General features: G+C 35.6%; 1 protein-coding gene across 4 annotated transcripts in view; it reads right to left on the bottom strand.

Annotated features, from left to right (window-relative positions):
- The window catches only part of adcyap1r1a (adenylate cyclase activating polypeptide 1a (pituitary) receptor type I), a 72511-nt gene that overhangs the window by 3091 nt on the left and 45093 nt on the right, over window positions 1–24327 (bottom strand). For 2 of the 4 annotated variants that reach the window (XM_056445292.1, XM_056445300.1), the window contains exons 8-14: window positions 22605–22758; window positions 20501–20561; window positions 17078–17147; window positions 16894–16985; window positions 11665–11748; window positions 4847–4976; window positions 3023–3064 (exon numbers count right to left, since the gene is read on the bottom strand). In XM_056445292.1, coding sequence (XP_056301267.1) covers window positions 3023–3064; window positions 4847–4976; window positions 11665–11748; window positions 16894–16985; window positions 17078–17147; window positions 20501–20561; window positions 22605–22758 — 633 coding nt within the window. The remainder of the gene's footprint in view (window positions 1–3022; window positions 3065–4846; window positions 4977–11664; window positions 11749–16893; window positions 16986–17077; window positions 17148–20500; window positions 20562–22604; window positions 22759–24327) is intronic. The other 2 variants (XM_056445308.1, XM_056445316.1) reach the window with 1 other exon arrangement.

Here is a 24327-nt window from a genome sequence, read left to right as displayed (position 1 = left end):
TGTCACTTTAAGCTGTATAGAAGTGTCTTGAAAAATATCTAGTCAAATATTATTTACTGTCATCATGGTAAAGATAAAATAAATCAGTTATTAGAGATGAGTTATTAAAACTATTATGTTTAGAAATGTGTTGAAAAAAATCTCACCATTAAACAGAAATTGGGGAAAAAAATAAACGGGGGGGGGGGGGGGGGGGGGGGGGGGGGGTCTGTATGTATGTATATATATCTGTATATATATCATTTACTCACTTCGCAGACGCTTTTGTCCAAAGTAAGAAATAAATGATTAATTTTCACTTGTTCACATCAGACCTGGTTGAGACATTGTATTAAAGTGTTTTTCATTTCATGGCATCAACTAAATATTTGTGTATACAAATATTTATTATTGGATATTGTTTCATGGCAGCAACTAAATATTTTATTTTTATTTTCCTCCGATATATACATACTGACCTGTGATTTATAGATATTAAATGTTGTTTCATAGTGAAAACTACTGCTGACATTTCTTACAAAATAACAAAAAACATGTTTTCAGACTGTTACACTCAAAAAAGGACTGCTGCTTGCTCAAACTACACTGCAAAAGTTCACTCAACTGGTCACCAGCTTCAGGACATTTTTGAGTTTACTCAACTTAAATAATGTCGAGTGTAGTGCTTGGGTTGAATATTGAGTCAACTCAAAAAAGCTCTGCAGCAAATTGCCTTACAATTTTGAGTTGAGTCTACTTTTGTTTTACAGTGTACTTATTTAAAATGAGCTGGATCAACACAACTCTTAATTTTTTGGGACAATGTAATTGTTTCTAAATCCACTTAAATTTGTAAAAATTATGAAGTCAACTTAATAAATTTGTGTTGGATGAACATGAAGTAGTTGTGTGCAACCCAGCATTTTTTTACAGTGTTTATTAATTTATAGAAAACACAATATCAATGTTTTAACTTCAGAAGAGTTAGGGAATCAGTATTTGATGGAATAACCCTGATTTTCAATCACGACAAATGAAAACATGTGAAGGAAATGCTGTAAATGACAGTATTTCTACAGTATTTATTATTTGGAAGGAATGTCATCACACATTTCACACAATCACACATTTATAGAATTAAACCGATATTACCATTTAACAAAAAACATAGTTTATAGTATATAAACACATACAGTCAAGCACGAAATTATTCATACCCCTGGCAAATTCTGACTTAGAGATACCTTTGATTCACCAGCAAGTTTTTTTTTGACCGAAAATGACACAGGCTTCTCCCAAATGATAATATGATGTACATATGATGTACATGATGTACATATTCATTGTATTCATTGTGAAAAAAACGCTTAGATTTTCATTTTATTTACATTTGAACAAAAACTTTAAGTCTGAATTAGACAGGGCTATGAATAATTTTGGGCTTGACTATACACTCACCGGCCACTTTATTACGTACACCTTACTAGTACCGGGTTGGATGCCATGAAGAATTAAGGCAGTTCTGAAGGCAAAAGGTTGCCTTCAGAACTGCCTTAATCCTTCATGGCATCGATTCAACAAGGTACTGGAAATATTCCTCAGAGATTTGCTCCTTATTGACATGATAGCATTACGCAGTTGCTGCAGATTTGTCAGCTGCACATCCATGATGTGAATCTCCTGTTTCACCACATCCCAAAGGTGCTCTATTGGATTGTGACCTGGTCACTGTGGAGGCCATTTGAGTACGGTGAACTCATTGTCATGTTCAAGAAACTAGTCTGAGATGATTCAGGCTTTATGACATGGTGTGTTATCCTGCTGGAAGTAGCCATCAGAAGATGGGTACACTGTGGTTATAAAGGGATGGACAAGGTCAGCAACAATACTCAGGTAGGCTGTGGCGTTGACACAATGCTCAATTGGTACTAATTAGTGCCAATGGTACGAAGTGTGCCAAGAAAATATCCCCCACACCATTACACCTCCCCCACCAGCCTGAACCGTTGATACAAGGCAGGATGGACCCATGCTTTCATGTTGTTGATGCCAAATTCTGACCCTAACATCAGAAGGTCGCAGCAGAAATGGAGACTCATCAGACCAGGCAACATTTTTCCAATCTTCTATTGTCCAATTTTGGTGAGCCTGTGGGAATTGTAGCCTCAGTTTCCTGTTCTTAGCTGACAGGAGTGGCACCCAGTGTGATCTTCTGTTGCTGTAGCCCATCCGCCTCAAGGTTGGATGTGTTGTGTGTTCAGAGATGCTCTTCTGCAGACCTCAGTTGTAACAAGTGGTTATTTGAGTTACTGTTGCCTTTCTATCAGCTGGAACCAGTCTGGCCATTCTCCTCTGACCTCTGACATCCACAAGGCATTTGCGCCCTCAGAACTGCCGCTCACTGGATTTTTTCTCTTTTTCTGTCCATTCTCTGTAAACCCTAGATATGGTTGTGCATGAATATCCCAATAGATCAGCAGTTTCTCGATCAAAGTCACTTAAAGCCATGTGATTGGATGATTAGAAATTTGCATTAATGAGCAGTTGGACAGGTGTACCTAATAAAGTAGCTGGTGAGTGTATATGTATATGTATAGAAATTTGTATAATGACATGGGTATAACCTAAGCATAACATTGAGGTGGTTTATAAGGACAAGTTATGATGATGTTATGAGTCATGGTGAGGTTTTATGTCCTCATAATTCAAAATGCGTAAAAATATCATACTTAACAGGGCAATAACTCAAAACAAAATTCACAATTTGCCATAGGTTTCTTGTGAGGGTTTGGTTTAGGGGTAGGGTTGGCGTAAGACCATATATTAAGTGTGTTTTAAAATACAGTATTCGAACGGAGAGTCCTCATAAACCACATCAAGTGTGAGTATGCGTTCATATGTGTGTATGTGTGTGTGTGTATAAATATTTAGTTGCTGTGGAAACTGATTATTTTCTGAGCAAATCAAGACATATATGGACAGAATGAATATCAAATGCAAGTTGATTGCATGCATTTCAGAATATCAGAACAAGAGCTCTTACCTCTCCATTCAGAAAGCAGTACAGCACAGCCACAACAAACCCCTGCAGAGAGGTAAAGTAAGATTTAGGTTCATTAAAAACGATTACTCTGATGCAGCACAGTGGTCCTACCAATGCCAGAATGAGAAAATAGTTCCAAGCCATATCAGCCTAGAAAATAGCAACTGTTCATTTTCTGTCAGTCTTAGTAGACAACATAACAAGTGTGTGAATTATACATTGACGATCAGGGGGTGGGGGGGTAAGGGGAGTGGGGGGATTGTGGTAAGTAGTAACCAAACTACTACTTTTTTTAGTAGTAAATTGGTAATACATGCTTCAGTGAATCAAATTTATGAATGTATTTAAATTACATCTCATTTATTAATAAAAATGTATACGTTTCAGTGTTTTGAGGGACATTTAGTGACTATTTTAGAGGTCAAACTATACAAATTATGTGTTTAATGTTTTTATTTTGGCTACATGTAGATATAAACACCTATTTTACCGGAAACCTTTTTTAAAAATACTTAAGATGTCTATCGGTGCTCTAGAACTGCCAGCTATAGACTGTTGAATATTTTTCCTAGCATTGATTGGTGCGATTCACAATGGTATACACCGTTATAGGGGGATCAAATTTACATTATATTTAAATTATACATTTTTAATTGTTAAGATTTAAGATATAGATTAGAGAGAAAGCTATTTCTTACCATTAAAGAGCTACCCACCTACCCCCCCACCCTCATACATCTTGTTCTGATGTCCTTCAGGGGGGATCAAGCATTAATTAGTGGGATTAATCTGATTCAATAATCTATGCTAAGCTAAGGTAAAGCAATGCTAAAGGGGAGTCGTAAAAGTGTTTTTAAATTATTATTTATAGTTATTTTTTATTAAAAAGTGTTTTTTTATTATCTAAAAAAGTTTTTCTTTGATCAGACTTTCAAACTAATCATTTAAAAATATTAGAGAAATGAGTTGATGTGAAATGCATACACAGTTGAAATCAGAATTATTAGCCCTCATGTGAATTATGTTTTCTTTTTCAAATGTTTCTCAAATTATGTTTAACAGATGTTTCACAGTATTTCCTATAATTTTTTTCTTCTGGAGAAAGTCTTATTGGTTTTATTTCGCCTAGCATAAAAGCAGTTTTTATTTTTTTTTAAACCTTTTTAAAATCAATATTATAACCCCCCCGTAGGCAATGATTGTTTTTTTATTGTCTACAGAACAAAGTTCCATCATACAACGACTTGTCTAATTACAGAAACTTGCTTAATTAATCTAGTAAAGCCTTTAAATTGCACTGAAAAAATATATCGAGTAAAATATTATGTAGGGACGACCTTCTTGCTGTGAGGCGACAGCACTACCTACTGCGCCACTGCCTCGCCCACAGCAAAAAATATTTCAGCTAAAAACATTGGTACTTTCAAAATGGTTCTTTCGTCCCACTCTGCCCTACTGTCATGGCAATGATAAAATAAATCAGTTATTAGAAATTAGTTATGATGTTTAGAAATGTGTTGAAAAAATATTTCATTTAAACAGAAATTGGGGGAAAATTGGAGAATTCTGACTTTAGCTGTATAACTAGAAAATGAAAGTGGAACAGAAGACCTCCAAGGTTAGCATTAAACCAACTGATTTAATGCTAATCTTAAAACATAAAGCAGAACTTTTAAAAACAGAAACCTCCACGCTTAAAACTGTTGCAATCGCACCTTAAAATGCCAATTCTGGCAGCTCACTTGGATTAAGTACAAAGAAATGCTGCCCATGGAGGTGTTTCTAAAACATAGCAATGAAATTGTTACTATAAACACTTGGTACCTGGAATGAGCCCAGGCCGAGCTCAAAGACCAGTCGCTCCCGCTTGCTGAAGTCCTCCGGGGAAAAGGCAAACACAGTGTAGTGGATCCCAAACAGAGGGATGAGGAGCAGGGTGGAGCGTGCCAGACGTCTGTCAACACACACACACTGGCATTTCAGAAGGATGATTGAATCTCTCACCATGTCAACACAGAGTTACGGTAATACACTGGAGATCAGAGCCCTTCACAACAGCCCTGCTCAAGATGAAGGTCTGTTTGATATCTCTATTGTTTCTCCCAGACAGCAATGATGAGATCTTCTTCTCAAATGCTTCAGGACAACAATAATCACAAATGTGTCTGCTCTTCTGACTTTCAGAAGAGATTTCAGCTATGCTTGTCGGTGCTTTACACAAGTACTGTAATAAAGAATGTATAAATCCAGACAGTTCTCATCAGAAGAGGAGTATAAGATGTAGTTGTTAGGGGTTTACACTTGTGCTGAACTAAATTAGACCTTTTTAGTGATACAGAAAATATATCTTCAATTTAGCAAGTCAAATAATTTGAATAAAAATGTCAAAATACTAAAATAAATATTAAATCACAAGACTTAACTATTAGTCTCCACTCATCTGTTTTGGTAGAAATTCTTTCCATTTGATCAGAAAATGTAATGAAATTATTGTTTTGATTCTCTTTGTGTGACAGATCACCATTATTTATTGTTCTTTACTACTAGTTACAGCACTGAATAAACATGAATGCCCATCTCTTGTCTTATAAAGTGAGTCAATGCACCCTAATATACAATTCTAGTAAATATTTTGTGAAACTGAAGTAAATTTAAGTACCATTCATTGATAACAGTGACAATAAGCACTTTGGAAACCTACAGTGCATCTGGAAAGTATTCATAGCGCTTCACTTTTTTATGATACAGCCTAATTACAAAATTGATTAAATTAATTTATTTCCTCAAAATTCTACACACAATACCCCATAATGACAATGTGAAAAAAGATTTATGAAAAAAAAAAAACCTGAAAAATCACATGTACATCAGTATTCATAGCCTTTGCTGTGAAGCTCTAAATTGAGCTCAGGTTCATTCTGTTTCCATTGATCATTCTTAAGATGTTTCAGCAGCTTAATTGGAGTTCACCTGTGGTAAATTCAGTTGATTGGAGATGATTTGAAAAGGCATACAGCTGTCTATATAAGGTCCCAGGGTTGACAGTGTATGTCAAAGCACAAACCAAGCATGAAGACAAAGGAATTGTCTGTAGACCTCCGAGACAGCATTGTCTTAAGGCACAAGGCTGGGGAAGGTTACAAAAAAATTCTGCTGCTCTGAAAGTTCCAATGAGCACAGTGGCCTCCATTATCCGTAAGTGGAAGATGTTTGAACCACCAGGACTCTTCCTAGAGCTGGCTGGCCATCTAAGGTGAGGGATCAGGGGAGAAGGGCCTTAGTCAGGGAGGTGATCAATAACCCGATGGTCACTCTGTCTGAGCTCCAGCATTCTTCTGTGGGGAGAGGAGAACCTTACAGAAGGACAACCATCTGTGCAGCAATCCACCAATCAGGCCTGTATGGTAGATTGGCCAGACAGAAGCCACTCCCCGCCTGGAATTTGCCAAAAGGCATCTGAAGGACTCTCAGACCATAAGAAACTAAATTCTCTGGTCTGATGAGACTAAAACTGAACTCTTTGGAGTAAATGCCAGGCGTTACATTTGGAGAAAACCAGGCACCGCTCATCACCAGGCTAATACCATCCCTACAGTGAAGCATGGTGATGGCAGTATCATGCTGTGGGGATGTTTTTCAGCAGCAGGAACTGGAAGACTAGTCAGGATAGAGGGAAAGATGAATGCAGCAATGTACAGAGACATCCTGAATGAAAACCTGCTTCAGAGTGCTCGTGACCTCAGACTGGGGTGACGGTTTATCTTCCAGCAGGACAATGACCCAAAGCACACCGTCAAAACATCACTGGAGTGGCTTCACAACAACTCTGTGAATGTCCTTGAGTGGCCCAGACAGAGCCCAGAGCTAAATCTTATTGAACATCTCTGGAGAGATCTGAAAATGGCTGTACACCGTCGCTTCCCATCCAGCCTGATAGACCTTGAGAGGTACTGGAAAGAGGAATGGGCAAATATTCCAAAAGACAGGTGTGTCAAGCTTGTGGCATCATATTCAAAGACTTAAGGCTGTAATTGCTGCCAAAGGAGCATCAACAAAGTATTGAGCAAAGGCTGTGAATACTGCTGTACATGTGATTTTTCAGTTTTTTATTTTTTATTTTTTATAAATATGCAACAATTTCAAAAACTCTGTATTCACATTGTCATTATGGGGTATTGTGTGCAGAATTTTGAGGAAATAAATGAATTTAACCAATTTTGGAATAAGGCTGAAGCATAAAAAATGTGGCTATCAATACTTTCCAACTGAACTGTATATTCTTTCTTTAGCCGCATCAGGTGCAATCTAGGGAATTTACTGCTAAGCACATCTACTATGGGCAAAATGATGCCTACATGACTCAAATAGTAATATATCATAGTGCCTATAGTAAACATGCAACCTGTTCTGATGAACGAAGGTCTCAAGCGTTTGGAATAACATGAGGGTGAGTAATTAATACCATAATAGTTTTTTTAGGTGAACTAACACTTGACTAGACTTGACCAGCCTGTGTAAAACCTATTGAATATCCTGTAGCTCTGTGCATGGGCTCAACTCTCAGGGAATGCAAATGATGGACATACATACATACAAATACAAGTGCAACGTATGAAAGGTGCTGTATGTAAGTTTTTGACTCGTCTAAAGCACAAAAATATATATGTATAATAATAATAAAAATAATAATATGTTTGCAGATATTTAAGAAACATGCTAAGTGAACATTTGTTTATCTGAAAAACAATGCTAAAGTCAGTGTTTCTCCTTTGAACATGTGTGTCCCGTGTCAGAATGTCTGTCTTTGTTTTGATCTCTATAACCAGCCCACTGCCAGTTTACTCAATGATATTTCAGCAATCTGAGTTTCGTTGGTGGAAAACACACCATATTTCATTTCAGTCTTGAAGGCTGCTTCAATGTATACAACTGCAGCTGAAAATGTGGGCAGGACAGCAGCAGCCTCCGAAATGAAATGTAGATTCAGTTACACATCCACATTAGGTGATTTTTAATTAGCAAATAATTTAGCTATTATAAACATACACATTAGCTTAGCAACTCGACCAGGTTTCATTGACAAGCAATTTGACGGTCTGCACCAGATGCAACATGGCAGAAACATTTAAATACCAGCCATTCAGAAGCACAGAATAGTGCACTGCACTTCAACTAAATGATCAAATGTACATGCTTAGTGATTGATATTTGTTGGTTTGCATGGAGTAACAGTTCTAGCGTTCATTTTCTAATAAGTTTAATTTAATTTGAAGATTTGAGGTAAATTATTTGTTGCTGCTTTCACTCTGGCAATGCATGTCATGTAAATTGATATTCAAACTGACATTGGTAGCATTTAATACTGAAACAGCACATAAGCAGTACCTGAGGTGATCATTGTCATAGAAATGCCAGATGATGGTTTGGTCAAAAACTCAAAAACAAGATTCCTTCTGTTATGTATTGTCACATGTATTTATGGTGTATGCTCAATAGTCAGGCATGCACACTCATGTTGGTGTCATCAATCTGGCAACCTCGATTTGACTGTAGTTCTTATAGTGCGTTCACATTATTCTCCATTTCCACCTGGGGATACTCTTCCCGAGGCCCTCAGACTATGCAGAGTCACTGATTCGATCCAAGACTAATGACGAGATGATCCCAAGGTTTCCATATCCTGGACCAGGCCGTATCCTGAGCAGCTACTGTGATGGTCATGGAAGAGTGGAGAACATGAGACTGATTCCTGTGACGCTCCAGAGACAGACGAGTCTTCGCTGAGGCCAGCTTCCAGCCTTCGCCACTGAGACTGCAGCTCTGCACAAGACGTTTGGCCAGCGGAGAAATTAAAATGATCGTGCCCAACTGAGCCTGGTTTCTCTCAAGGTTTTTTTTCTTCACTTCCGCCATTAGTGAAGTTTTTTTTCCCTCTCCGCTGTCGCCACTGGCTTGCATGGTTCAGGATCTATAGAGCTGCGCATCGTTGGATTTGCTCTTCAATATTTGAACTGAGCTAAACTGAACTGAACTTAAACACTACAAACTGAACTACACTGTTCCTATTTACTATGACCTTTTATGTGAAGCTGCTTTGACACAATCTACATTGTATAAGCGCTATACAAATAAAGGTGAATTGAATTGAAGTGAATTGAATAGATGAAGCATCAAGTGTGACTAATTTACATGCTAAGTCAATGCAAAGACGTAAATAGACATTCTATTTGCGTAAACGAGGTGGCGCAAATGATGAGATTCGCGTAAGTGAAGCGACGCAAATTCAGCATTTTGCACATTTGACGACCCGTAAACACGTGAATGATGCGATCGATCAAGTGGAAAAAATCAGACATCAATTTAGCAGACATTACGTTAACCAATCATGAGCTTGCTCTTGCAGGGGCATGTTTTTGATGTAGCACCTGCAGTTGGTGTCCCAAGGGGAAATCCTCCTTCCAACACCAGACAACAGCTCATCAAACTGGGCTTAGCTCAGTCGGAAGCACCGCTGAAAGCTTCCATCATCCAGGTTCAGTTTCTGGAGGAGTTGATGAACTCACAGAGCTGGGTGTACTTTTGAAAAGATCTAGTGCACTCAGACACGGCGCCGAATGAGTCTACTCTGTTTTTCAGCCTTCCTAAAGTACATAAAGCACAGCTACTCTCTCAATAAAATCCATGTTAGCCATTTAGCGAGTGAAGCTAGAGTCACCGGGCTGACAGATGCCCTGCCCATGACGCAAATCTGTGTCTATTGTGAAGTGAATATGATGTGCGAATAAAGCGAGTAAACACAAATTATTCACACGTCTATGAACGCACGAATAGCTCGATTTATTCGTGCATGCTGCGTCTGGTGTGAACACAGCATTACTACGCATTCCCACTGAAGGCGATGAGAGCGTCAAAGGTCACTACATTGATCTCGTTTTTAAAGGGGCCATTGCAGCATGTCATATCATATACATTCCCGCATAAAACATGCTTTCTAGCGTGAAAATGTTGCGCACTTTTTATCAAATTCATTTAACAATGGAAGATCAATTGCGTGTGTTGTGGCTTTGCTCCACTTAATTATCCAATGTGTTCATACGTCTGAAATATCCTGAAGCAGCAATACTGTTTTGTATTGTCGCATGAGATTCCCGCTCTTTGAAAGAAAAAAAATATACATACATAACAAACATACATAACATTAATACACATCAGTAACTCACCACTAACTTTTTTAATGTATGTTTCTATTATAAAACATTACAAATAATTGGAAATCCGACGACCGCAATAATCAAACCCTTGGGAAGAACTGTGGTCGGAACCAAAATTCACACTGACTGTGTTCTCTGGACTCCTCTCAAGCGGTGGACTTCTACATTCTATTGCCGAACCACGTCATAGCTCATTATCATAAAGTTGACTTGATTTCAACTCTCCTCGACGCACACACCGGCGAAGAGATGCTGCGCTGCTCCTCGACGCTTAACACCACCGGCTCCTATTGAAAATAAATAACTTTCCTCTACTTTGATGCTCTCTCTGTTTTCGGTGTGAACGTACAGTTAGAGGAGGGGCCGGGTGAAAAGATGTTTTGATTTTGAACTGCAATACCTAGTTAAACCACTGGGTGTCAATATTACATACTGCACCTTTAAAAACAACATAGGCTCATTCTGAAAACGTAGCCCTATATAAATTTCTGGAGATCGCAAATTATGTAGCCAGAGCTACGTATGGCTGTGTTTCATCTTCAAACGCTATGGGGCGGTATGACGCCGATCCTTTTCTCGCTTCCCAGCTGACCACATACCTCCATGTGGACGGCTTACCTGCTGTTACCAGTTTGTCAGGTAACTCGACATGTACGTCGGCGGACTTGAGACGCAAAGTGGAGTTGACCACGACAATGAGGTTCGAGTCCTGTGAAGAACGGTTCCAGAAAGTGGGTAAGACAAACACAAAAGCCAAAAAATTAAATAAACAAGTAAAGAACAGGGTGAGAATGTTGTAAAATCTGAAAGCGTGGTAAAAATTAGGGGGCTTTTCTTTTTCAGATTTGCATTTGAAAATACTGCCGTTGTGTTTAGGGAAGTGGGTGGGCGGGTCAATCAGTGCTTTTTAAAACACTATTGGTTGGGTTTAGAAAAGGGGGTTGGTCGGGATATTAGTCAATAGGTCAGTCAGTAAATCAGTCAGTCGACAGCGGCCTCTGGTGGATTTCCATGAGAACAGCAGGTGCGAACGGCACTCGCGAGAGAAATTTGAGACCTGAAAAAGCGTACACAGTGCCCTCTGGTGGATTCACGAAAACATAAAATGCAAAAATACGTAGCTCAAGGGACGTATTTCGTGATCTCCAGAAATGTATATAGGGGTACATGATTAGAATGAGCCTGGGTTGTTCAAAAATCACTTTGAATGAAAGCATCTGCTAAATATAAAAGTATAAATAACACGAAACAAAAACAAAAGATACACAATACAAAACACCACATGAAATCATAAAACAATAAGCACTCAAGTTTCACAGCCTTTTTTCCTCAATGGATATTAAAAAATTAAAAAATGCACACTGACTGGCCAACACAGACTCACGCGCGCGCATAACGCATACACACACGCGCGCGCACACACACACTTACAGCGTGATGGTAGAAAGCTCTGACATCCTGCACGAATGCTGGACGGCCTGTGTGGGCTCACTGAAGCATTTCTGTGCACAGCTGCTAAACACGACAAAGACAACAAACACTCTTTAGGACAAAACACACACACACACACAGACATCAACACACAACAGACCACAATACACAAAAACACACACACAACAGACCACAAAACATACACATACACACACACAACAGACTTCAGCACACACAAACGCACGCGCACACACACATACCTCAAAGCTAAGAGAGCTCAAGGATCTTTTATAGCACAAGCATACTTCGCACGGCAGGTTTTTTTTCATGCGATTTCACTAATTAGAGTTTCAAAGAAAGTAAAATCAGCCTAAAAGGGTCCAAACATCTTGTGCGCTACATTATTTAGACTATTTAGATGCCAAACATGAATTAAAGTCAACAAACAAATGGCTCATCCAGAAAACTGTATAGTGTTTCAGTATTCACTGCTACAAAAGCCAGAAAATCCCCAAGAAGTTGCATTAAAAACACAGCCACGATTTAATCTCTCATGAAATCAGCATATAACAGATGTACATAGCAGAAACTAACTTCCCAAACAACAATCAAATATTAACACCCGACGATAATTCCAACACAGGCTCATAGGAAATATGTGCTTCAGCCTACATTTTGTTGATGGTTGACAGCAGTTTCTAGGTAAAATGAACACTAGGGGGCAGTATGAAGCTGACTAATTTTGTTTCTTTTCACATAATGTGGGTGAATAATATAGGAAATAATATAGGTGAATAAAGGATTATCGTCATGCAGATCATTGCCTAAGACCAAATAAACACCAAAAAGCAACTTAACAGTGTCTCTGATTACATTTACATGTAGTCATTTAACAGATACTTTTGTCCAAAGCGACTCACAATTGAGGAGGCATTCGACGATTCGACAAGAAGAGGCAATACACACAAGAAGTGCTAATTATACAAAGGAACTCTTAGTGCTCTGAGAATAAATGGCTAGAATAAGGAGGGGGAGTGTTTTATTTTTATATAGGGAGAAGAGTGTTTCTACAAGTGGTTTGTCAAGCCCACTCACCACTGTTTTTTTTTTGAGAATTTTTTGCAAGAATTTCTCTGGTGCAAATGTGCAAAAAAACTGATGCAAGTGCCGGTTAAAGTGTCAGAAAGAGGAAAGAGTGTTTCGACAAGTGGTTTATTAAGCCCACTTACCTGTGTGAGGCACACTCAAAATTGCATAATGTTCTGAGGTTGTCGTGTGTTGTGGTTGTCCTGGTTTTATTCACATATTAGTAATTGAATATGTTTGCCTCACCTATATATATCCATATGGTCAACTTTTTTGGCATGGTCAGTTTGCTCAGTAGCTTATATTGTACGGTGTACAAAGCTCTTGGATTTAAGTCCGGTAAAGCAAGCTTTCACAAAAGAGATAAAAGCAATGTCAAATCAAGGTAAAGCTATGTGGTCGCAGTACACTTTTCTGTTACGCTTGCTTTTGAAAACACTATTGGTTGAGCTCAGGAAATGTTTAGGTCAATGGTTTGCTAGTTGACCTGTACAACAAGTAGGGGCTGCATGATAACAGAAAAAAACAATTATTTTGCTCAAAATGTTAATCATGATAAATATTAATGATTATTCTTTTGTGTGTGTGTGTGTGTGTGTGTGTGTATACATCTATACATATATATATATATATATATATATATATATATATATATATATATATATATATATATATATATATATATATATATACATATATATATATATATATATATATATATATACATATATATATATATATATATATATATATATACATATATATATATATATATATATATATATATATATATATATATATATATATACATATACACACATACATACATACATAAATATATACATACAGTATATATACATCATATATATACACCCATCAATCGGTGTTTTTCCTTAAGTTACACCTTTGTGAATGTTTTATTTTATGTGTATAGTCTTTAATGTGTTTTAGTCATTTTATTCTATTCAAAGCAGCACTCAGACACGAATTTATCCTCAAAAATGTGGCATGAGAGCGAAGAATGTGTTGGATGATTATTTTTTTCCATATATGATCAATTCCTGATCCATTGCATAAAGCTTTTAATCAAAAGACAGCTAATTTAATTACTTTCGATGTGCTAAAATATTTGTTAAACGATTGTTATTTAAAAAAAAGCATATATACATATTAAAACTGTAAAACAAAATAAAGTGCACAGTCTTATCGGAAATAAAGGAAATTAGTTATCTGTTTTATTATTTAATGTATAAAATAATTTATAATTTTTATAAATTGAGTTTAATTGATCTGACACTTTTAATTACGTTTTCTTTTCTTGTAAATAATAAAACTTGCATCAGATTGATGAAAACGAACCTCAATACCCACGTGAACAGGGCCACAATGACTTTTTTTTTACATTGAAACAATATGTTACAGTGTCTACATGACTGGCCAAGGCATCAAATAAAAAACTGCTGAATCTCCGCGAATATTTGGTTAACTAATAAAACAGTTTAGTGATATTAGCAATGCATAGGAAAATGCAAAGCAGAATTCTCCTGAGCTCAATAACCCACTGATGACAGTCACTTTGTGGTGGCTTTTAAGGTGGTTAAAGAGGTTCTTTACGTTACCTTGGGAAGTTTGGACTGAACAGGAGCAAAGGCTACCTGATCAACATTGCATTCCACGAAAAAAAACTAGATGCAGTCACCTCATGCTTGTGATGCGGTACAATTCGTAAACTCCGCTCATTAAAATAATGGCTTGGTCTTTATACTGTAAAATCTTGACGATATTTAATTACTGATCGTGGGTCACAAATATCGTTATCGTGATCATAATACGATCGTGCAGCTCTAACAACAAGTGTTGCCTTTTGTGGACACGTATAAGAAGGATGTGTTTCTGAAAAATATAATAAAATGTACCCCAAAAACATTTCAAATTCACAAATAAATGTAGACAGGGCCCTCAAGTGGATTTGTCATCTGAAATGTGCAACGAAATGTACCCAGAGCAATGTATTTTGCTAAAGAATTTAGGCTGGAACACATATTTCCAAAGAGCCTGGGCTGGATAATTCAAGAAAAAATAATCCATTGATTTGAATTGATTGGCCTGTTTTGAGCTTCGAAGTTGTGAATCACATTTATTTTCAAACAAGAATGTTTAAAACTACATTTACTATTAAAAACTACAACTACAGCTACAGACAACACCAATCAGAGAGTCATTCATTCATGTTCCTTCAGCTTAGTCCCTGGTTTATCAGGAGTCGCCACAGCGGAATGAACCACCAACTATTCCAGCATATGTTTTACACAGCGGATGCCCTTCCAGCCGCAACCCAGGGATGCACCGATATGGATTTTTGGGCCGATATCGATAACCGATAACCCTTAAGATTTGGAGGCTGATAGCCAATATACTATAGCCGATGATTATAAATATTTCAAAATGTTAGTATTTTTATACAGTGAACACCAGATTTTAATTAAAAAAAAAAACTTCATAAAAGTTTGAACTGAATAGTCTACACTTAAAGCAAAAAATCAATAATTTCACAATTGCAAGCTGATTATATAGACGTATATTCATGATTTTATAGCATGCCAAAAAAAAATATTTCCTTTTCTTCGCATAGCAAATTAACATGCAACATGACTGTTGTATAAAAATAATTGGTTAAATAACAAAATGGCCCTTATTAACAATTCTTAAGTAAAAAGAAAATGAAAGAACTAAGGACTGATACTAGCTCAAATGTTCTTGAATAAAAAGTGTTACAGTAATATACATAGGTAAAAGTATGCCTATGTAATGTCCGAAAAAGCATTTTGAGGAGTGTTCTGACAGTTCAGAGCCACCGTACAAGCGAAAAGCTAAATACAGACCGTATTGCTGCATCCGAAACCGCCTACTACTCAGTAGGTTGCTTTTAAATTTAAACGTACTACTCAGCCGTTAGAAAAGTGCATTCTATACAGTACAATACACTACTAATATAAATAATAATATAAATAATATACACTATACGGTGAGAAGTATGAATGGAATTTGGACGTACTACATCCACCATTTTGTCATGGTCACGTGACCTACCTGCATCAGTTGCGTCGCTTCACTCCCATTCAATAATTCTCTCACGGGCCATCACGGGATAGCGCAGCGTGCATAGGATGCACACTTCAGAATCTTGCCAGAAGTAGTAAGTAGTAATTTTCGAATTGGATCGCATACTGATTTTAGCGTACTATATAGTATTGAAGTATGCAGTTTCGGATGCAGCCATCGATTTACTTTAGAAAACGCAGCATAAATTCGTCCTATTTGGCGTTTTAGATTCTTTTGAACACATGTGGGTGCTTCTTGTCAATCAGACAACGCTTCTGTGTTCGTTCTTGCTGTCAATTGCGGGGAAAATGATCGTGGTAATAGCCATCACGAGCGCTCGTTATAATTATTATAAATATTCTGATCAAACTGAATACAATCTTACATCAACAACATATTGCAAGGAACGCGTTGATAAGAACAAATAATCATATTAGAATACAAACAACCCAACGAGTTGTTTAGCATGTGTGCATCGCTGCTATTATGTTTACAGATGTAATTTTTTTCTGAGGTGATCTAAACCAAAATAAACAATGACACTCTATCAAACATATCTACAATGATAAGGAACATGGTTACTTACTGAGTTATTAATACCCAGCAATACCACATGAAGAAAGGATGGACTTTGAAGGAATAAACAAAGCTCCATTACAGTGCGGTGGACAAGTCTGAACAAGTTCTGCCCACGCAAGTGCGAGGCAGGCAGTTCTGTACAATTGCCCACTTTATCGGCTTAAAGATATCGGGCTAATTTTGACACTGGACTTATAATGATAATCTTAAAAATAACATTTATCTGCCGATAACGATATGGCCGCCGATATATCGTGCATCCCTAATTAAATCCCAGTCAGATGATTCCAAGTTTGGTCAGACATCTCAAAAGTCATCTTCTAATGCTAGCGCTCACACTCTCAAGACTTGACAATCTCCTTTCAGCCACTGTTTCAACCACATCAACCAATCAGACGCAACACATCAATAACACAGTGTTTTCACGCTGACTGAGACACACACAGACACACACACACTCACAGATAAATGCTGGACTCGTTTCCGCCGATGTCTGGAGACTGCAGCTTCTGCACCAGGATTATGATGATCCCAATGAACAGCACAAAATTGATCTGAAAGAAAAGTGCATGAATGTTTATTATGCCTCCATTCACACGAGCTGATAAATGTATTCATTTTATTGATCTATGCTCTAAAAACACACCATGATTGATGCCACCACAGGGCCTTTGATCACCCACCAGAGGGCAGTGTTATCATTCATGTCCCAGCAGCTGCAGAAATACAAGTGATTTAAGGTAAGAAACCTTGTGGCCTTTAATTGGTCGGTTTGGTCACATGATTTAGCAGCACAGAGTTCATAATGATATGCCAGAAGAGATTATTTATCTAAAAGAGCAATATATGTCATACAGTTCAATAAGCTTAAATCAAAATTGACCCCATTTATTTTCATAACCATGTAAACCCTGCTGAAAAAAACTGCTTAAACCAGCCTAAGCTGGTTGACCAGCCTGGTTTTAGAGGGGTTTTGGCCTTTTCCAGGCTGATTTCCAGCCTGATCTTAGCTGGTCAGGCTGGAAAATGACCCACTAAAACCAGCTAAAATCACATTGACCAGCCTGGTTTAAGCTGGAAATAGCTGGTTTTGGCTGGGCTCCAGCCTGGTTAGGCTGGTCAAGCTGGTTTTACTGGTCATCTTCCAGCCTGCCCAGCTAAGACCGGGCTGGAAATAGCTGTAAACTAGCCTGGAAATGGCCAAAACCCATCTAAAACCAGGCTGGTCAACCAGCTAAAACCAGCTAACCAGCCTAGGCTGGTTTAAGCTGTTTTTTTCAGCAAGGAAGACTGGCTTTTGTAATAGTGGTAAAGAATGTCTGTTTATTACGGTGACTGAGAGAGCTCAAACATGCGGAAAGCTAAGAAAAAAATATGCTAAAAACAAAAGCAATTCAGTCTGACAAGACAAATGCAAGCAAATTCTCACATGCAAATACAGAAACACTGAAAAAAGCACAGACCACAATGGAAGTGAGCCAGGGTACCCCAAAAAATGACTGATTAGTGTTTAGAGTCGGCAGTGTTTGAGATTTTTCTTTATTTTAGCGTCCTGATCATGGTTTCTTGTTGTTGTATATGCACACAGCTGACTCTAAACATAACTTTATCGCTTTTTTGGGGTCCCCCAACACATTTCCATTGTGATCTGCTCTATTAATGGAGCATTTCTGTATTTGCATGTGTTTAAGCTCCCTCTGCCACCGTAGTTTATCGAACACTTAGATATAAATAATAAGTTTGTAGGTGTCACGATGGTGCAGTGGGTTGCATGATCGCCTCACAGCAAGAAGGTTGCTGGTTTGAGCCCTGGCTGGGTCGGTTGGCATTTCTGTGTGGAGTTTGCATGTTCTCCCCGTGCTCCGGTTTCCCCCATAGTCCAAACAAATGCACTATAGGTGAATTGAATAAACTGAATTGGCCGTACTGTACGTGTGTGAATGCGAGAGTGTATGGGTGTTTCCCAGTGTTGGGTTGCAGCTGGAAGGACATCCGCTGTGTAAAACCTATGCTGGATAAGTTGGCGGTTCATTGCACTGTGGCGACCCCGGATTAAAAGGGACTAAGCCAAAAGAAAATGATTGAAATAATATAATATAATATAATATAATAAAATATAATATAATATAATATAATATAATATAATATAATATAATATAAAATAATATAATATAATATAATATAATATAATATAATATAATATAATATAATATAAAATAATATAATATAAAATAATATAATATAATATAATATAATATAATATAATATAATATAATATAATATAATATAAAATAATATAATATAATATAAAATAATATAATATAATATAATATAATATAATATAATATAATATAATATAATATAATATAAAATAATATAATATAAAATAATATAATATAATATAATATAATATAAAATAATATAATATAATATAATATAATATAAAATAATATCATATAAAATAATATAATATAATATAATATAAAATAATATAATATAAAATAATATAATATAATATAATATAATATAATATAATATAATATAATATAATATAATATAATATAATATAATATAAAATAATATAATATAATATAATATAATATAAAATAATATAATATAAAATAATATAATATAATATAATATAAAATAATATAATATAAAATAATATAATATAAAATAATATAATATAATATAATATAAAATAATATAATATAAAATAATATAAAATAAAATAATATAATATAATATAATATAATATAATATAAAATAATATAATATAATATAATATAATATAATATAATATAATATAATATAATATAAAATAATATAATATAAAATAATATAATATAATATAATATAATATAATATAATATAATATAATATAATATAATATAATATAAAATAATATAAAATAAAATAATATAAAATAATATAATATAAAATAATATAATATAATATAATATAATATAATATAAAATAATATAATATAATATAAAATAATATAATATAATATAATATAATATAATATAATATAATATAATATAATATAATATAATATAAAATAATATAATATAATATAATATAATATAAAATAATATAATATAAAATAATATAATATAATATAATATAATATAAAATAATATAATATAATATAATATAATATAATATAATATAATATAAAATAATATAATATAATATAATATAATATAATATAATATAAAATAATATAATATAATATAATATAAAATAATATAATATAATATAATATAATATAATATAATATAATATAATATAATATAATATAATATAATATAATATAAAATAATATAATATAATAATATAATATAATATAATATAATATATAAAAATAATATAATATAATAATAATATAATATAATATAATAATATAATATAATATAATATAAATAATATAATATAAATAATATAATATAATATAATATAATATAATATAATATAATATAATATAATATAAATAATATAATATAATATAATATAATATAATATAATATAATATAATATAATATAATATAATATAATATAATATAAAATAATATAATATAATATAATATAATATAATATAATATAAAATAATATAATATAATATAATATAAAATAATATAATATAATATAATATAATATAATATAATATAATATAATATAAAATAATATAATATAATATAATATAAAATAATATAATATAATATAATATAATATAAAATAATATAATATAATATAATATAAAATAATATAATATAATATAATATAATATTCAGATGACAGTTTCCAAATTAACCTTTTTTGACATAATGTAACAGTATTATCTTGTTTAAATCATGCTTTATTGCAAATTAAACAAACGAAAAATAGCAATAATAAAGCATACAACTAACAGTATATTTTCTGTGCAGCTACAGTAATATTGCTTTCAAAACAAACCTCATTCTAGTGACGCTGAATGCTAATCCAGTAAATCACTGCCAGCATTTGTGAAGGTATTAAAGCAACTATTATAGCATATCACTTTTAGTCTATGTGGCATCACACGTACCCAGAATCATCAAAATGAAGGCGCAGAACAGCCCATATGGTCACACAAATGGTGGGCGTTCCTGAAACCCAGAGAGAAAAAGCAAAAAATGTACACCATCAAAATGAATTCAGTGAATATGCCAGCACCACAAATCACTTCATAAAAGCCAGCGGCCATTTAACTTCCCTCCATATACAGTTGAAGTCAGAATTATTAGCCCCCTGTATATTTTTCCCCATTTCTGTTTTCTGGAGAGATTTTTTCAACACATTTCTAATCATAATAGTTTACATAATAATACCTAACAATAAACTCATTTCTAATAACTGATTTATTATATCTCTGCCATGATGACAGTACATAATATTTTACAATATATTTTTCAAGACACTTCAATAAAGCTTAAAGTGACATTTAAAGGCTTAACTGGGTTTATTAGGTTAATTAGGAAAACTATTGTATAACAATGCTCTGAATAATATCAACCTTAAAATGATCTTTTAGGGTAGATATTATTTATCCCCACCCCCTTCACTTATCAACCAGTTATGATCTCCAAAAGAGATCCCATCCCCCCGGCCCCCGGTCTTCAGTTAAAAACCAGTTATGATCTCCCAAAGAGATGCCAAGCCCCCACACCCTCGGTCCTAAACCTTTGAACCACTTATGATAGCCTTAGTGTGGACGGTTGTATTTGCATTTCGGCGGGCTTTGGATAGTTTTTGGGGCTGGAATCGGTCAGCTACATCTGGAAACACTAGCCTTATTTAGTTCAGTTGAATCGCACTAGAGTTCGTTTTCCTTCTTGGTGCGGTTCGTTTGGCCAGGTGTGAATGTAGCAATCGCACTCGAGTGCTTACCAAAAATGGACCAAAGAAAGGGTCCTTGAAGAGGTGGTCTCGGTACGCTTTCAAACAAACCCTCGAGCGGTTCGTTTGTGGTGAGAACACGATCCGAACTAGAAGAGACCCAACCGCAAAAAGTACTGCGCCTTTTTGGACTAAACCAGCTGCCGTCGTCCGATGTACTGTGCTTTATGGGATGTGGATGAAAAATATTTGTTGACAAAAGACAATTTTACCTAATTTACATTACCTGAAGGATTGTTGGTAATATTTCAGGAAGATGACCATGGCGCAGTTTAGCTAAATTAATTCACAACTCCTCTTGAAGTGACCTGCGATGCACCTTCGCCAGTTTGCAATGCATTAAAACATTGTTTTCCAGCTGCAGCCGCGCTTCATTCTTCAAATGTATAGTTTGTCTAAAGTGACATCTATGAACTATATAGTATACTATGCAGTGCTTAATTTGTGAATTGCGAGGTCCCGGAACAGATCGGGGTAACGTATCCGGCATGTTACCTGAGGATGGAGAGGTGTCACGCATGAAAGTGAAGAGTAGGGCGGGGGGTCGCGGACGAAAGTGAAGAAGATTGGGGAGTGAAAGTGAACAGCGGACGGGGGAGGAGGGCGTTTGAGGAGGGGATAGGTAGATAGCACAGATTGTCAGAACAAGGTGTTCAGATTTCAGAGGTGCCGAATCTGGAGTGTTCTGGCACAAATTAAGCCCTGACACTATGAGCAGGGATACAATCAGCCAGCGCAGTCATTCCTCCATAGTAAAAAGTGACATTTTGTGTCTGCCGGTTTGCTTACTTGAGGGAGTTCCATTGGCATTTTCCCGCACGTTAAATCTAACCAATCGAAAAGCAGTTTAGAATACATCTGGCCAATGAGTGATGTGGATTTTGTCACATGACTGCATTTTGGTTCTTTTCAACTGGTTCAGACCAAAGGCAATCAGTGTGGTGTGAAAACGACCCAAACAAAACGTCATAAAAATGCTACAATGTATCAGTTGTTGCCCTTGGTCTGGATCAAATAAACCAAACCACAGATGTGAAAGCACCCTAGAAAATTAAAAACTGCTTTTATTCTAGCCAAAATAAAACAAAAAAGGCTTTCTCCAGAAGAAAAGAATATTATAGGAAATACTGTGAAATAGTCCTTGCTGTTAAACATCATTTGGAAAATATTTGAACAAGAAAATTGACTTCAACTGTATATGACTGTAACACATAATCAATCATGATAGGATTGTTTTTTGTTGTGATTCGTACCCCAGCCGATGATGGTATACCAGTAGAAGTAGCGTCTTTCTGGAAAGAAGGTTTCGACCAATAGAGTGAAGAGATAAAGGCCTTCGATGAAGAGCCAGAAGTAGTTTGACATCACGCAGTAGTGGAAAAACACCATCACCGCTTTACAGCCCACCTGAACAAACACACCAGACAAAAACATTCAGGTTTACTTTAAATCCAGTTGATTCCTGGAAACAATTGTAAATGTACAATACATTTATGAAATGAGTTGCAAAAATATAAAAGAGAATTAAAACCCAATGACTGGTTTTGTCTATATTTCGCCCAAATCTTGGGAATGTATTAAAACAACCTATTTTTTTTTTTTTTTTTTTTTTTTTTTTCGAAAAAACAAACAAACATGTCATTTAAAATACAAATAAACATTTACTAAGAATAACCAAAGACTTAAAAATATACAAGACATATAGTTTTGAATGGGGAAAAGTGTACTAGTCAATATGGCAAATGAAGCCCCGCCTACTAGTACAGGAGCCAATCATTAATCGCTATAGACTGATACTCCGGGGGAAAAGCTCGGACCAGATGTGTGCTTTTATAACAGGTTTTGTAGTAAACAAACACACTGGAATCTCAGACAATACTTGCTTCACAGACACAGACATAAGAAATATATCCACGTAAAGCTTGATATCTGTGCTTTTAAATGAACCAAGTGGAACAAAAGTTTTCTGGTTTTGTAACCTGTATGAAACGAGCGTGAGGTACAGTCCGTCCTGACAAATGCACATCACATGACAGCAACTACTCAAACACCCACAAACTTGAACCTGAAATAATGCTGATTTTGTTTGAGTCGAATGTTTAGAAATGAAACTTAAGAGCCGGTTGTTTAACTTTATTGGTGATTCTTGGCTAACAGTTTTGGATAATTGGATGTTTCCCCATTCAGACAGAATGCCTGAGCATACTGCCCGAGAGGTGTTTCAAAGATGGCCGTTGAGTGAAAAGACTTGCCTTAAAGGGACTTTGAAATAACATAATCTAGATTTTACTCAAACTTTTACTTCAGCAAGTTGCTAAAGCATGATACCCGAGGATAGAGAGGTGTCACGCACGAAAGTGGAGAGGGGGGGGGGTGTTGGATAGTGGAGGGGTGACGTGGACGATGGACAAAAGTGAAGAGTGGGGGTTGTTGCAGACGAAAGTGAAGAGGGGAGTCGTGGAAGAAAGAGAACAGCGGAGGGCGGTTGATGAGAGGGATCGGTAAAATCAGGTGCCGGATTAAATTTCAGAGGTTACGGATCCGGATCCGGATCCGGCGTGTTCTGGCACAAATTAAGCCCTGGCTACCGGTGAAAATGATATATCTGACAAATTCGGAAATTGTATTGCGCAAAAATGCCAAAGTGGCTTAAGTTTACCCATACATTGCTCAGCTGCAAACAGTTTTCCAGAATGTGGCCGCATGCAGCGACAGTTCATGTGGTAGCCTGTCTGTGAAAATCGTCTGTAGTTCCATTAATGCTCCGCCTCTTTGCCCTTATTTGGTCACCCCTGGTGGATGTGATGACGCGCGAACAAAATGGAGACGGTTGGCCACGCCTACTTGTTGCTTCATTTGCGTTCTTCAGAAACCTATGGGTGACGTCACAGATACTAGGGGAGAGCGGGACACAAAGTAACATGGGGTAAAATGTAACACGTAAGGTATTTGCTCAGTGTTAACCATGACATGCTT

Source organism: Danio aesculapii, chromosome 2 (assembly GCF_903798145.1).
Source record: "Danio aesculapii chromosome 2, fDanAes4.1, whole genome shotgun sequence".
NCBI classification, from domain to species: domain Eukaryota; kingdom Metazoa; phylum Chordata; class Actinopteri; order Cypriniformes; family Danionidae; genus Danio; species Danio aesculapii.
The sequence above is the reverse complement of the archived record's forward strand: the minus strand, read 5'-3'. Positions and strand labels throughout refer to the sequence as shown.